A 13,422-nucleotide genomic window follows, 5' to 3' on the forward strand; every position below is an offset into this window, starting at 1 on the left:
GAACCCACCCTGCCCAGATTTGCCTCCCCGCTTGCTGCCTGCCAAATCCGACCAGGTCCTTGTCAGATCCCGCGGTAGCTGACCCCACCGACCAGAGGCCGACTTCTAGAGACCCTGTCTTGGCTTGTTATCCATCCACCATCCAACCCCATGCCCGCTTCTAGTTTTTATCTCCCTGGGTGAGCCCTCGGGGTTTTCCTCTGCTGAGCCAGCCCTTGGACCTCTTCTCTTTTCACAGCTCACAAGCTACTCACCTAACCCTGTGGGTGGTGGTCTGACGTGGCTTTACACTCCATCTCTATTCCCATTTTCTCCTGACTCCCGTGGCCATGTTTAACTGCCTCCTGTTCATCTGTTTGAATGTATTAATGGGTGTCTTAAGTTCACTTGAGGTCATCCACCAAATACAAGGCACACCTCCTCCAGCATTCCCCAATTCAATAAATGCTATGTCCTTTATCCCGTTTACTCAGGTCAAAGTTCTTGAAATCATCCTTGACTCTTCTCTTTGACCTTATCTTCAAAAATATGTTGAATTCCAACCACTTGTACCCTAGTCCCAGCCAAATCATTTAACTTGCACAGTCTGTTGTGCTAGGATCCTACTGATTTCCTGGCTTCTACTATTGATTCGGGAGGTTTTATGTGTGTGTGTGTGTGTGTGTGTGTGTGTGTTATATATATGCCGTTTCTGATTACTACACTTGCCCTGTATACTACTGAGTGGCAGGAGCCCAGAGTGTAAAAACTGCTTTCCCCAGGTTCTCATGCTGGAGCTTCTAAGAAACTTCTACCATGGGAAGGCATAAGCAGGAAATAAAGGAGGAGGAGGAGAGTAACCTGCTTGCTTCTGGATTCAATAGTGTAATCGTTGCTTGTACAGTAAAAGGGGCCCATTCCTGACTCTTAGCAGTTACTTCCTCAGTCCAAGTGACACTTTCGTAGTAAACAGAGGATGACAGTGACAGGCACCAGAGCTGGTGTAGCTCCCATGGGTTTCACCAAGAGTATTTTTAGCAGCCTCTAATCTTTGCTATCACTCCATTCTTCCATTTGATATGTATGACTCCTAAAATTCCCTCTGCCTGAAATGACTAGAGTGGTTTTTTTTTCCATGGCTGGACCCTGATTAACACACCTTTCTACATCCTTTTCTCCAGCTGGCTGTCATGGGTCTTTGTTTATATCTGTCTTTTCCACTGGAATGTCTTATAAAGTCAAGGACTTTATCTTTCATGTTCTCTGTAATATTAGCATCTAGTGTAGAATGTGGCCATTGGTTGGTATTCAGTAAAGATTTATTGAATGAATGAATGATAGATACACTGATGATTAGTCTCAACGTCTTGGCACTGTCCACATTTGTGGCTTTCTCAATAGGATGTAAAAACTGAGGGTTATTCCAATGAACACATGAAAAAGAGCTCCACATCACTTGGCATCAGGGAAATACAAATCAAAACCACAAAGAGATACCACCACACACGAGTGAGGATGGCTAAAATTAACAAGTCAGGAAATGACAGATGCTGGCGAGGATGCGGAGAAAGGGGAACCCTCCTACACTGTTGGTGGGAATGCAAGCTGGTGCAGCCACTCTGGAGAACAGCATGGAGGTTCCTCAAAAAGTGAAAATAGAGCTACCCTACGACCCAGCAATTGCACTTCTGGGTATTTACCCTAAAGATACAAATGTAGTGATCTGAAGGGCCATGTGCACCCTGATGTTTATAGCAGCAATGTCCACAATAGCCAAACTATGGAAAGAACCTAGATGTCCATCAACAGATGAATGGGTAAAGAAGATGTGAGATAGATAGATATATAGATATAGATATAGATGATATAGATAAATACTATGCAGCCATCAAAAGAAATGAAATCTTGCCATTTGCAATGATGTGGATGGAACTAGAGGGTATTATGCTTAGCAAAATAAGTCAGTCAGAGAAAGACAACTATCATATGATCTCCCTGATATGAGGAAGTGGAGAAGCAATGTGGGTGGCTTGGGGGGTAGGAAAAGAATAAATGAAACAAGATGGGATCGGGAGGGAGACAAACCATAAGAGACTCTTAATCTCACAAAACAAACTGAGGAGGTGGGGGTAGGGAGAGGGTGGTTGGGTTATGGACATTGGGGAAGTTATGTGCTATGTTATGTGCTATGGTGAGTGCTGTGAAGTGTGTAAACCTGGTGATTCACAGACCTGTACCCCTGGGGCTAATAATACATTATATGTTAATAAAAAAAAATTGAGGGTTATTTAAAGAGAATCTTAGGAAAGGAAGAAGTTGTCATGACCATCAAACTCTTCTCCTCTACTTCTCCTTTGCCTTCTTATGGCCAAAAGAAATGGGGGGGGGGGGGAGCCAGTTCACATGGACATACCATATTAAAGGGAGAGTGTGGGCTTCTTACATTCAGGAAGAGCTCTAGTCTCTAACACATACCAAGTCTTTAAACCAACTCTGACTAGCAAAGCGGCCTGTGACTAGCAGCCCAGCCACCGAATGTCAATATTGAGGATTGTAGAACAATGTTTGAATTAGCTCAGTATACCCAATTATCTTTTTAACCTGATCTGAGTGGCCACTTTTTAAAAACTCTTAGCTAACAGTCATTGTGTAATGGACCAGGTAAATCAAAATGCAAATTCTGCCACAATTTTTTTAAAAATGTAAATGATGAACATAATTCCAAAGTGAAAATAGAAGGGGAATCAGTATCCTCTAAGTAAGGTAATCTCTAAGGGGCAAAGGCGGTTTTTGCTAAGGATGACTTGTGAGGATTTCTTTAAAAAAAAAAACTATTATGACTCTAATGGCACAGTCACCTAGAGTTTGGATTCTTAGAGATTCTTAAACATTTTCTTTATTAGTCCGAGAAGTCGATGGCATTCTGTTGGGCGCCATTTTAAAAAATCGCATCAAAATACATTCAACAGAACAAGGTGATATGTGTACGGACCCAATGAGAGACTCATTCTTTGACCACACTCCCAAGTTGAAATATTCTCCCTTTCAGCCTTTGAATATGATAAACTCATTGATTCAAGTAGCTGTGAGCCAATGAAATCACCCCTCCAAGATCCAGGACTAGGGAGTGAGGGCGTACAAGCTATTTCTTCCAGGAAATGTGATAGACTGGTGATTTGAGTCTGCCTTCCCACCATACTTTTCCTCCCTCCCTTCTTTTTTGTTGTAAAAGACAATTTCTTTATCTTGGGTAACCCACTCTGTGTCCCCTCTTCATCACCTCAGGGTTTCCATGTGACCCATGCCTATCTAGTCAGAGTATCAAATCTTCCTAGCCCACAGTGATTGATTTAGGAATTTCCAGGTGGCCCAGGAACTTTTGTTAGAACTATCACCAAAGATGCTTTTCTTTTTAAATTTTATTTATTTAAGTACTTTCTGCACCCAATGTGAGGTTTGAACTCACAACCTTGAGATCAAGAGTCATGTGCATTACTGACTGAGCCAGCCAGCCACCCCCAGTCCCATCACCACCAACCAACCCGGGGACATGGTTTCCCTATGGGATCACTAGCTAATTTGTTGATACTTTAAGAGAAATGACTTGCTAAGAAGAAAGCTAATACAGAGGAAGGCAGAGCTCGGAGACAGTGTCTTCATAAGACTACTTGTATCTAGTAAGGCTTAAAGCTAAAGGCACAACTGTGAAGTACATCTCCAGTTTCTTAAGCCAATAAATTTCCAAATATTAGGGACCTGAAATTTGAACTGAATCTTTGCCACTTGCTACCAAAAGAAACTTTATTATAGAGAGAGTTGCTACATTCAATTAATTCTGTTGTTCATGTCCTTTGATTAATTCCACTATGGGGTAAAAGGAGTTAAAAGATCTTAAATGTGTGAAAATATACATAAGCAGTCAATGTATTCGTTGCAGGGAGCACAAGGTATGAGCAAACCTTCCAGCTTCGTAGGAATCCAAATTAGGGCCAGAAGGAAGAGAGGAGTCCTGGACATGCACTCGCAACGTTAGTCTCTCTGAGATCCAGAGAATGGAGGGTGACTATTTCAGCTTTACCTTTGAGAAAACTCTCCCTGCTGACAACTGAGGAGATCAAATATATAAACTTTGCGTATAAACTACAGTTGTTTCAAATAATAAACACTGCATTTTTATTTGCTGTGACATAAATATAAAATAACGTGTGAATTAGAACTGTATACAACGGAGAGGCACCTGGGTGGCTCAGTCAGTTGAGCATCTGCCTTCTGCTCAGGACATGATCCCAGGGTCCCGGGACTGAGCCCCACATCAGGCTCCCTGCTCATCGGAGAATCTGATTCTCCCTCTGCCTGCTTTCGTGCTCTCTCTCACTCTCAAATAAATAAAATCTTAAAAAAAAAAAAAGAAAGAAATGTATACAATGAATTATTACAGAGTCATCCCACCTATGTGTCTACCACTAGAACATTACCAACATCCCTGTTATGCCCCTACCTAATCTGCTACAGAATTTCTGGGTGATAGCAAACAGGTGCTAACATGTTTAACTTTCAAATCATTCTCCAACATGCTTACACCCATTTTATTCCCCTCTGATAACATATGAGAGTGACTCATGTCAGTTTTGAGAAATGAACTCTTCTGGTGGTTCTGTAGTGGTATCTCTTGGTGATATTACCTTGCATTTTCCTGCTGGCTAATGATGGTGGACACCTTCTCCTATGTTTATTGAATATTCACCTGTCTTTCCACGGCAGGGATAACAGATTTTATGAGAGGTGTTTAAGACAACAAATTTGAACTGAAGCCTCACTGTCCTACCTGTCCTAACAATATACGCTTCTTCAGTGAATGTTTGCCTGATAATGATCTAAAAAAATCTGAAAAAGAATTTTTTTCAATGATATTTTTAAGTAAGATTAGTGTATAGTTCTGTGTGTGTGTGTGCAATCTTTCTTGGGTTTTGTTATTTATGTATTAATATTATCAGTCACAGGAAAGAATGAACATAGAACCCATGCACAGACATTACACACATGCATGCACAACCCACATACCTCTAAGGAAGGGGAGACAAAAACCTTATACAAAAGTTTATCCAGATATATAGTTCTTATGTTCTCTTGAGAAATAGAAACAATATTTGAAAAAAAAAAGCTGGAAGTAATAGTTTAATAAATAGATTAAATAGAATGAAGAAATAGACAAGAAAAAAGAGGACAGACAAGTAATTAAAACTCAGGAATGACATGGAAGAGAAAAAGAATCTAAGGGAGAAGCCAGCTCCAAACATCAGAAGGTAAAATAAGCAAGAAATAAAAAGGAAAGTTTGGCCAAATGCCAGAAAATGAAATGAAGATAAATAGTGCATGGTTCCACATACACCAGTTGTGGAAGGTAATCAGAATCATAGAGGCAGAAATAGCATGGTGTCACCGAGGGCTGGAGGCTGCTGATGGTGATGGGGAGTTACTGTTTAATACACAGTTTCCACTTGGAATGATGAAAAAAGTTCTAGAGATGGATGCCAGTGAACACACTTGATGCCACTGAATTACACACTTCAAAATGGTTAAAATGGCAAATCTATGTTATATACAATTTATTTATTTTTAAAGATTTTATTTATTTATGGAAGACAGAACATGTGCACGTGCACACACAAGACAGGGGAAGGGGCAGAAGCAGGGGGAGAAGCAGGCTTCCTGCTGAGCAGGGAGCCTGATTTGGGACTGGATCTCAGGACCTCTGGGATCATGACCTGAGCCAAAGACAGACACTTAACTGACTGAGCCACTCAGGCACCCTATGTTATATACAGTTTAAAAAATGAAATGAGAAAAAGTTGTAAAGCTTATTGCAACAAGATGAAAGGTTCTTCAACACAATGGAGGTCATTTATGAAAAGCCGAGCAGGGGTGCCTGGGTGGCTCACTTGGCTGAACATCTGACTCTTGCTTTTGGCTCAGGTTGTGACCTTGGGGTCCTGGGATCCAGCCCTGCGTAGGGCTCCACGCCTGGCAGGGAGTCTGCTTAGGATTCTCTCCCCCTCTCCCTACCCCTCTTCCCCTCTCCCTGCTTGCTCTCCCCATCTCTTTAAAATAAAGAAATAAGGAATGAAGGAAGGAAGGAAGGAAGGAAGGAAGGAAGGAAGGAAGGAATGGAAGGAGGGAAAGCTTGACAGCTAACATCATACTCAATGGTAAAAGACAAAGCTTTCCCCCAAGATCAGGAACAAGACAGAATATCTAGTTTTGCCTGGGTGGCTCAGTGGGTTAAGCCTCTGCCTTCGGCTTGGTCATGATCCCAGGGTCCTGGGTTCGAGCCCCACATCAGGCTCTCTGCTCGGTGAGGAGCCTTCTTCTCCCTCTCTCTCTGCCTGCCTCTCTGCCTACTTGTGACCTCTGTCTGTCAAATAAATAAAATCTTAAAAAAAAAAAAAGAATAGCTAGTTTTGCTACTTCTGTTTAACATGGTATTGAGGTTAGAGGCAGAACAATTAGCAATTCTTTGTTATCTCAATCCCAGACTTGGGGCCCTCCATGTTTTCATAAAATGCATACTTCTCTGACACTCTCAGCTTTTAGGTTCACTTAGCTGAGGAACATTTTGGAAATGCTAGCTTCTGCTCAGGCATGCTTTTATCGTTTTCCTTAAGAAGATTTTATCCTTTTCTTGTTAAATGTATTGCTGAATATTTAATCTTTTTCTTGCCATTGTAGGTAAGGCCTTTCTTCTCATTATATAATCCAGGTGGCAGTTGCTGGGTATGTGGGAGGACTGTTAATTCCTGTATGTAAATTTTGTGTCTTGTTAAAATTTTCAAATTCTCTTATCCTTTGTAGTAGTTTTCAGCTGATTCTCCTGGGTTTTCCCAGGATACAATTGTATCATCTACTAAACAAGGTGAATTTTATATTCTCCATTCCAGATTTAGACCACTGGTTTCTTTCCCTGCTCAATGGCTTTACTAGTGTAATAACCCGATGGGATAGTGGAAATGCTGGTTGTGTTTAGGACTTCAGAATAACGTTTCCAAAGTTTCTATACTAATAGTATGCTGGCTTTAGGCAAGAAACATGCACATGCGTGCAGGTGCGTGCACACACACACACACACACACACGAGTAGGTTTATGTGTCCACGTTCTGTAAAGTCATGTTCAGGAAGTATCCAGGGATGCTTTTTTGAATGTGTACAACGAGAATGATTGAGCATTTTGTCCAACAACTTCACAGTGCTTATAGAGATGATCCTATAGTTTTTCTCCTTAGATCTACTTTGACGATTAAAGATATTAATTGGTTTCCTCATGTTGAAAAATTCTGGTTATTGTTATTAAGTTGCTAGATTTGATTAATATTTTATTTTAGAATTTTTCAGGTGTGCCTGGGTTGCTCAGTTAAGTGTTGGGCTCTTTAAAAAGATTTATTTCTGGGGTGCCTGGGTGGCTCAGTGGGTTGGGCCACTGCCTTCGGCTCGGGTCGTGATCTCAGGGTCCTGGGATTGAGTCCCGTGTTGGGTTCTCTGCTCAGCAGGGAGCCTGCTTCCCTCTCTCTCTCTCTGCCTGCCTCTCTGCCTCCTTATGATCTCTGCCTGTCAAATAAATAAATAAATAAATAAATAAAATCTTTTAAAAAATAAATAAATAAAATAAAAAGATTTATTTCTAATTTTTTTTTTGTTTATTTTTCTGAGAGAAGTAGAGTGTGCACAAGCAGGCAGAGTGATAGGTAGAGGCAGAGGGAGAAGCAGGCTCCCTACCGAGCCAGGAGCCTGATGCAGGACTCGACCCCAGGACCCTGGGATCGTGACCTGAGCCACGCAGGTGTCCCAATTTTTAATTTTATTTTATTAAAGATTTTATTTATTTGACAGAGAGAGACAGCAAGAGAGGGGACACAAGCAGGGGGAGTGGGAGAGGGAGAAGCAGGCTTCCCACTGAGCAGGGAACCCAATGCGGGACTTGATCCCAGGACTCTGTGATCATGACCTGAGCAGAAGGCAGATTCTTAATGACTGCACCACCTAGGTCCCCCCTCTCCCCCTTTTTATAGAGGGAGAGAGAGCACAGGGGCAGGACAGAGGGAGACAGAGAGAATCTCAAGCAGACTGCCCACTGAGTGTGGAGCCCAACCCAAGGCTCAGTCCCACAACCCTGAGATCATGACCTGAGTTGGAAATCAGGTCTGAGCCAGACATTTAATTGACTGAGCCACCAAGATGCCCCTAAGCATCTGACTGTAGATCTCAGCTCAGGTCTGGTCTAAGGGTTGTGGGTTCAAGTCCCAAATTGGGGTCCACCCAGGGTATGGAGATTATTTAAGAAAAAAATTTTTTTTCAACAATATTTTTAAGTAAGATTAGTTTATCATTCTCTCTCTCTCTCTGTCTCTCAAGTTTTTATATTGATGATATTAATATTATTCTTAACTTCATAAAGAGAATTTTTTTCCTTTTTGTATGCCTTGGAAAAATTTAGAATAGGAGTGATCTGTTATTTAAAGGTTTGGTGAAGTTTTTTTTTTTTTTTAATTAAACTATCATGACCTGGTGTTTTGAAGGAATTTATTCTTGCAATTTTCGTGATTTTGTCTCTGAAAATCAGTTTGTTTAGACTTTCTATCTTTCATTGGGCCAACACTGGAAAATTATATGTTTTTTAAATAAAGTTATCCACTTAATCAAGATTCCAAATGTATGGAATTGTGCAAAATAATTTGTCATGGGCTTTTGGGGTAAATTGTTGTATACGTGTACTGGATTTTTTTTTTAAAGATTTTATTTATCTATTTGACAGACAAAGACCACAAGTAGGCAGAGAGGCAGGCAGAGACAGAGAAAGAGGGAAGCAAGCTCCCTGCAGAACAGAGAGCCCAATGCGGGGCTCAATCCCAGGACCCTGGGATCATGACCTGAGCCGAAGGCAGAGGCTTACCCCACTGAGCCACCCGGGCGCCCCTGTGTTCTGCCATTCTATCCATATATGCTTTCTCTATAGATTTCCTTCAATAACAATGATTGTATTTTTTTTTTCTTTAGAAAAAAAATATAGTCTAGAGGACTGACTGAATGCTGTAGTATGTATTCACATAGCTCATTTTTTTCTGTATCCAACCAGTGCACTTTACCATGTAAAAATTTGGAATCTGCCCCCATTTCTCTGTGAAATTTTTAATCTTGCGGCTGCTCTGAGAGCCTCCCTGTGTCCACACAAACAGGTGTTTCATTTCTTATTTTAACTTTTTGGAAATGTTATTTGGTGGCTTAATGAATAACCATCTTCAGTGTCATCTCTCTTTTTCATGACAGGTACAGCCTGGGAGCCTCTGGGGCATTTGGTTAATATCTGGCAGGACTTTGTCATTCTGCATCTGGGACTCACAATTACCAAATGCTTATTACCATCTCATCTCTACCACGGGGGCCTAAACCCCGGGAGGTACTATTTAACCAAACTGCAAAAGCGTCTGCCCTAAGGAGGCTGCTGAGGCTTTATGATTCAACTTTACTTCCGAAAAGCAAAAACATAAAATCTCTTCCCTATTAACCTCTAAGCTTCTTTAGAAGCACAAAAGTGCTTCTTGCTATGGTACTTAGTAGGCACTCAGATTTCTAAAATAACCTTTTTAAGTTATTAAAGTTATACTTTAACAATATGGAGTACTTGTGAAAATGAATAAAAATATAAAGTAGAAAATTTTAAGTTGCCTATGATTTCACCCCTCTAATATAAAAAATGGAGTATTTCAATGTATTTTATTCCAGTATTGTAGGGGAGGGACAAGATGGCGGGGAAGTAGGAGGAGGTGCCTTTATTCCAGTGTAAAATTGTTTTTATGCCAGTATTTTTTATTTATTCACAGATGTAGGGCTACACTGAATATGTGATCTTCTCCTATCCCATGTGAAAGACATGGTTTTTAGTACCTCTATAATGTTTCCTTGTATCATTTCTCTAATGCTTCCCTAACAGTGGACACTTAAATTTCTTCTCTTTATAAATAAGATTTTTTAAAAGATTTTGACAGAAAGAGACACAGCGAGAGAGGGAACATGAGCAGGGGGAGTGGGAGAGGGAGAAGCAGGCTTCCCACTGAGCGGAGCTTGATCTCAGGACCCAGGGATCATGACCTGAGCTGAAGGCAGAAGCTTAATGACCGAGCCACCCAGGCGCCTCTATAAATAAGATCGTGATGAGCATCCTAGGTGTATGAATTTCTAACATACCTGAATCGTTCCTCTGGACAATTCCTAGGGATAGAATCCCTTCATTAGAGGGTGTAAACTGTCAATCGACCTTCTCAACAGAAGAGAACTTCTGTTGAATCCTCAGGTGTTTTGTTGAATTCCAGGTTTGTTTCATTCCTAGGAGTTGACAACAGACCAGCCTCCCTGTGCCTTTGCCAGCTTGGGGCCCTGGATGTGGAATGAATGAATGAATGGACTAATTCTCAGTCTATGCCAGATTCCATCTCTAACCAACACTGACCTATTTCCTGAGAGCCCACTTCTGCCCATGCCATAGGATCGATGGTGTTTTACTTGGTGCTTGATCTTTGAAAGGTCCTTCACTAAGCCAGGGTTCACCAGAGAAGCAGAACCAGCAGTAGATATGCACATATGGGTTTATATCCATTTGTTACAGCAAACTGGTTTGCACAATGCTGCTTAAGCATTGTGGTTGTCAGGGCCTCTGGGGCTGGAAGTTGGGAGTCAGTGGGGGAGGCCATCAGAAAAGATGAATATAAAGCAGAGGAGATCTAAGGCAGACTGGGAGCCCCAAGAGGTTGGGACCCCATGAGGAGAGACTGAAACTCCCATCAGTTCCTGTGGCCTTTAAGCTCAGGGACAGAGGCATACCACCAAAGCTGGCTGCCGTCAGGGAGCTAAGCGCACCCATCTGGCCCTTGAGTCAGACAAACGGAGGAACCACCAAGGTAAGAGAGGGCAGGTACCACTGCAGACCGGCATCAATGTGCCTGTCTTTCCTTGGGATTTTCTCTTGGTGTATTTGTTTTCACTGTTGTGAATACGATCTTTTTTTTTTTTTTTTTAATTAAAATTTCTAATTGGTAATTCATGATGCAGAAAACTCTTGGGGTTTTGAAGGCTGACTTTGCATCTTACAGGTTTCCTAAATCCCCTTCATTCAAATAATTTTTCAGCTTTTCTGTAGTTTCTGGGCGGGTGAGCTGATTACATGCAAATAATTGCATTCTTGTCAATTTCCTTCCTGCGTTTGCACCTCGGTGGTAACCCTGGTTGGCTTGAAGAGGAGGGGAGCCAGCAGGCTTGCTCATCATTGCAGGAGTTAACTGTGAGGTTTGCTCTGCTGCTATGTCCACTCCTGGCACTTAATTCTGTGAGCTCTGCTCTGGTAGAGTGTTTATTTAGAAACGAGGATTCAGGACTTTGTGCTCACACTAATACGGCTGTCACCTCAGGCTACTGAGGAGGGATAGGTCTGTTTGTCCCAAATCTTCCCGAGAGCCTGCTTGAATTATCCTGGTGATGCCCCAGAGCCCCCCGCTGTTCTCTGCATGTAACTCTAAGCCCCGTGATTTTCTGGCATTTTGTAGGAAACTGCTATTTATAGCAGCCTTCTGCTTAGAATCTGGACTGCATTTCCTCCTAATTTTCTGTCAATCTGATCCCATCAGCTTTTTATCACTTCGGAATTGCCCCCAAGCTCAGTAATGGTATTTTTTACCATGTCAAGGGGACTTGGAGCCCGAGGAAGAGTGATGTTAAATGTTCAGTCTGCAATGACACCTAATCTCCCCTACCGATAAATTTTTAATGTTTTTTTCTTCATTTCCATTATTTCTTAAAAACAGCATGTAATTGTTTTTTGAAGCATGTCTAAGAGAGGAGAAGCCAAAGCTCCCATTCCTCTTCCATGTTTCTTCTAGTTCCTCACCAAGAAGAATCGTCGTTAATCGTAAGTGGGTCAGGTCCAGGGGCCCTGAGCCATATTTATTAGTGGAGTAAGAGCTTCTAAAAATTAAGGTGCGGGGGAAAGGAAAGAGACAAAAAATGAAAAAGAGGAAAGCTTTCTTTGCACAGATATGGAAATATCTCTAGAATACATTGTTTTGAAAAAAGCAAGATGATGCACGGTGTATGCTGCCATTTGTTTAAGAAATTGCGGGAATAGGGTGCCTGGGTGGCTCAGTCAGTTAAGTGTCTGCTTTCGGCTCAGGTCATGATCCCAGGGTCCTGGGATGGAGCCCCACATCGGGCTCTCTGCTCAGCAGGGAGCCTGCTTCCTTTTCTCTCTCTCTGCCTGCCTCTCTACCTACTTGTGATCTGTCAAATAAATAAATAAAAATCTTAAAAACAAACAAACAAACAATTGTAAAACTTCAGAAGAAACTAGTGACTGTTTCCTCTGGCCAAGTGTGGTCGCGGACAAGGGTGCTTCCTCAGGGGAGGTGAGGAGGCCTGCTTCAGCGGTGTTCAGCTGTTCATGTATGGCTGCTTATTTATTATTTTACTTATTTCATTTTCTCTTCTGTAACTCCACTAGGAACTTTATTATGAATATGGAATTTATGGCTGTGAAGTTTATTATCCCATTTGGTTGTTTTTTTTTTTTTAAATTATTCATTTAACATACAGTGTTACTGGAGCGCCTGGGTGGCTCAGTGGGTTAAGCCTCTGCCTTCAGCTCAAGTCATGATCTCAGGGTCCTGGGATCGAGCCCCGCATTGGGCTCTCTGCCCAGTGGGGAGACTGCTTCCCCCTCTCTCTCTGCCTGCTTCTCTGCCTACTTGTGATCTCCATCTGTCAAATAAATAAAATCTCGTGACTCTTAATCTCACAAAACAAACTGAGGGTTGCCGGGGGGAGGGGGTTTGGGAGAAGGGGGTGGGATTATGGTCATTGGGGAGGGTATGTGCTTTGGTGAGTGCTGTGAAGTGTGTAAACCTGGTGATTCACAGACCTGTACCCCTGGGGATAAAAATATATGTTTATAAAAAATAAAAAATTAAAACAAAAAAAAAAAAAAAAAAAAACAAAAACAAAAACACACAGTGTTATTATTATCTTCAGTGACATCAGACTTATGTAACACCCAGTGCTAATTACCTCCCATGCCCTCCTTAATGTCCATTGCCCAGTTACATCCCCCATCCGCCTCTACTCCAGCAACCCTCAGTTTGGTTCCTATGGTTAAGAGTCTCTTATAGTTTGTCTCCCTCTCTGATTTCATCTTGTTTTATTTTTCCCTTTCTGCCCCTATGATCCTATTTTGTTTCTAAAATTCCACCTATGAGCGAAATCATATGATAATTGTCTTTCTCTGATTAACTTATTCCCCTTAGCATAACACCCTCTAGTTCCAGCCACATCATTGCAAATGGCAAGATTCCATTTTTGATAGCTGTGTAATATTCCATTGTATATATACACCATCTCTTCTTTATCTATTC

At 41.6% G+C, this 13,422-nt stretch overlaps 1 protein-coding gene across 3 annotated transcripts in view; it reads left to right on the plus strand.

Moving 5' to 3' along the window:
* LOC132003805 (multidrug and toxin extrusion protein 2-like) overlaps positions 1–9,477 on the plus strand; it is a 49,320-nt gene extending 39,843 nt beyond the window's left edge. Inside the window, exon 16 of one of the 3 annotated variants that reach the window (XM_059379573.1) lies at positions 9,296–9,477. In XM_059379573.1, coding sequence (XP_059235556.1) covers positions 9,296–9,462 — 167 coding nt within the window. In that variant the 3' untranslated portion in view covers positions 9,463–9,477. The remainder of the gene's footprint in view (positions 1–9,295) is intronic. The other 2 variants (XM_059379572.1, XM_059379565.1) reach the window with 2 other exon arrangements.
* The last annotated feature ends 3,945 nt before the right edge of the window (positions 9,478–13,422 follow it).

The sequence above is a fragment of the Mustela nigripes genome, chromosome 16, assembly GCF_022355385.1.
Source record: "Mustela nigripes isolate SB6536 chromosome 16, MUSNIG.SB6536, whole genome shotgun sequence".
Lineage (NCBI taxonomy): Eukaryota > Metazoa > Chordata > Mammalia > Carnivora > Mustelidae > Mustela > Mustela nigripes.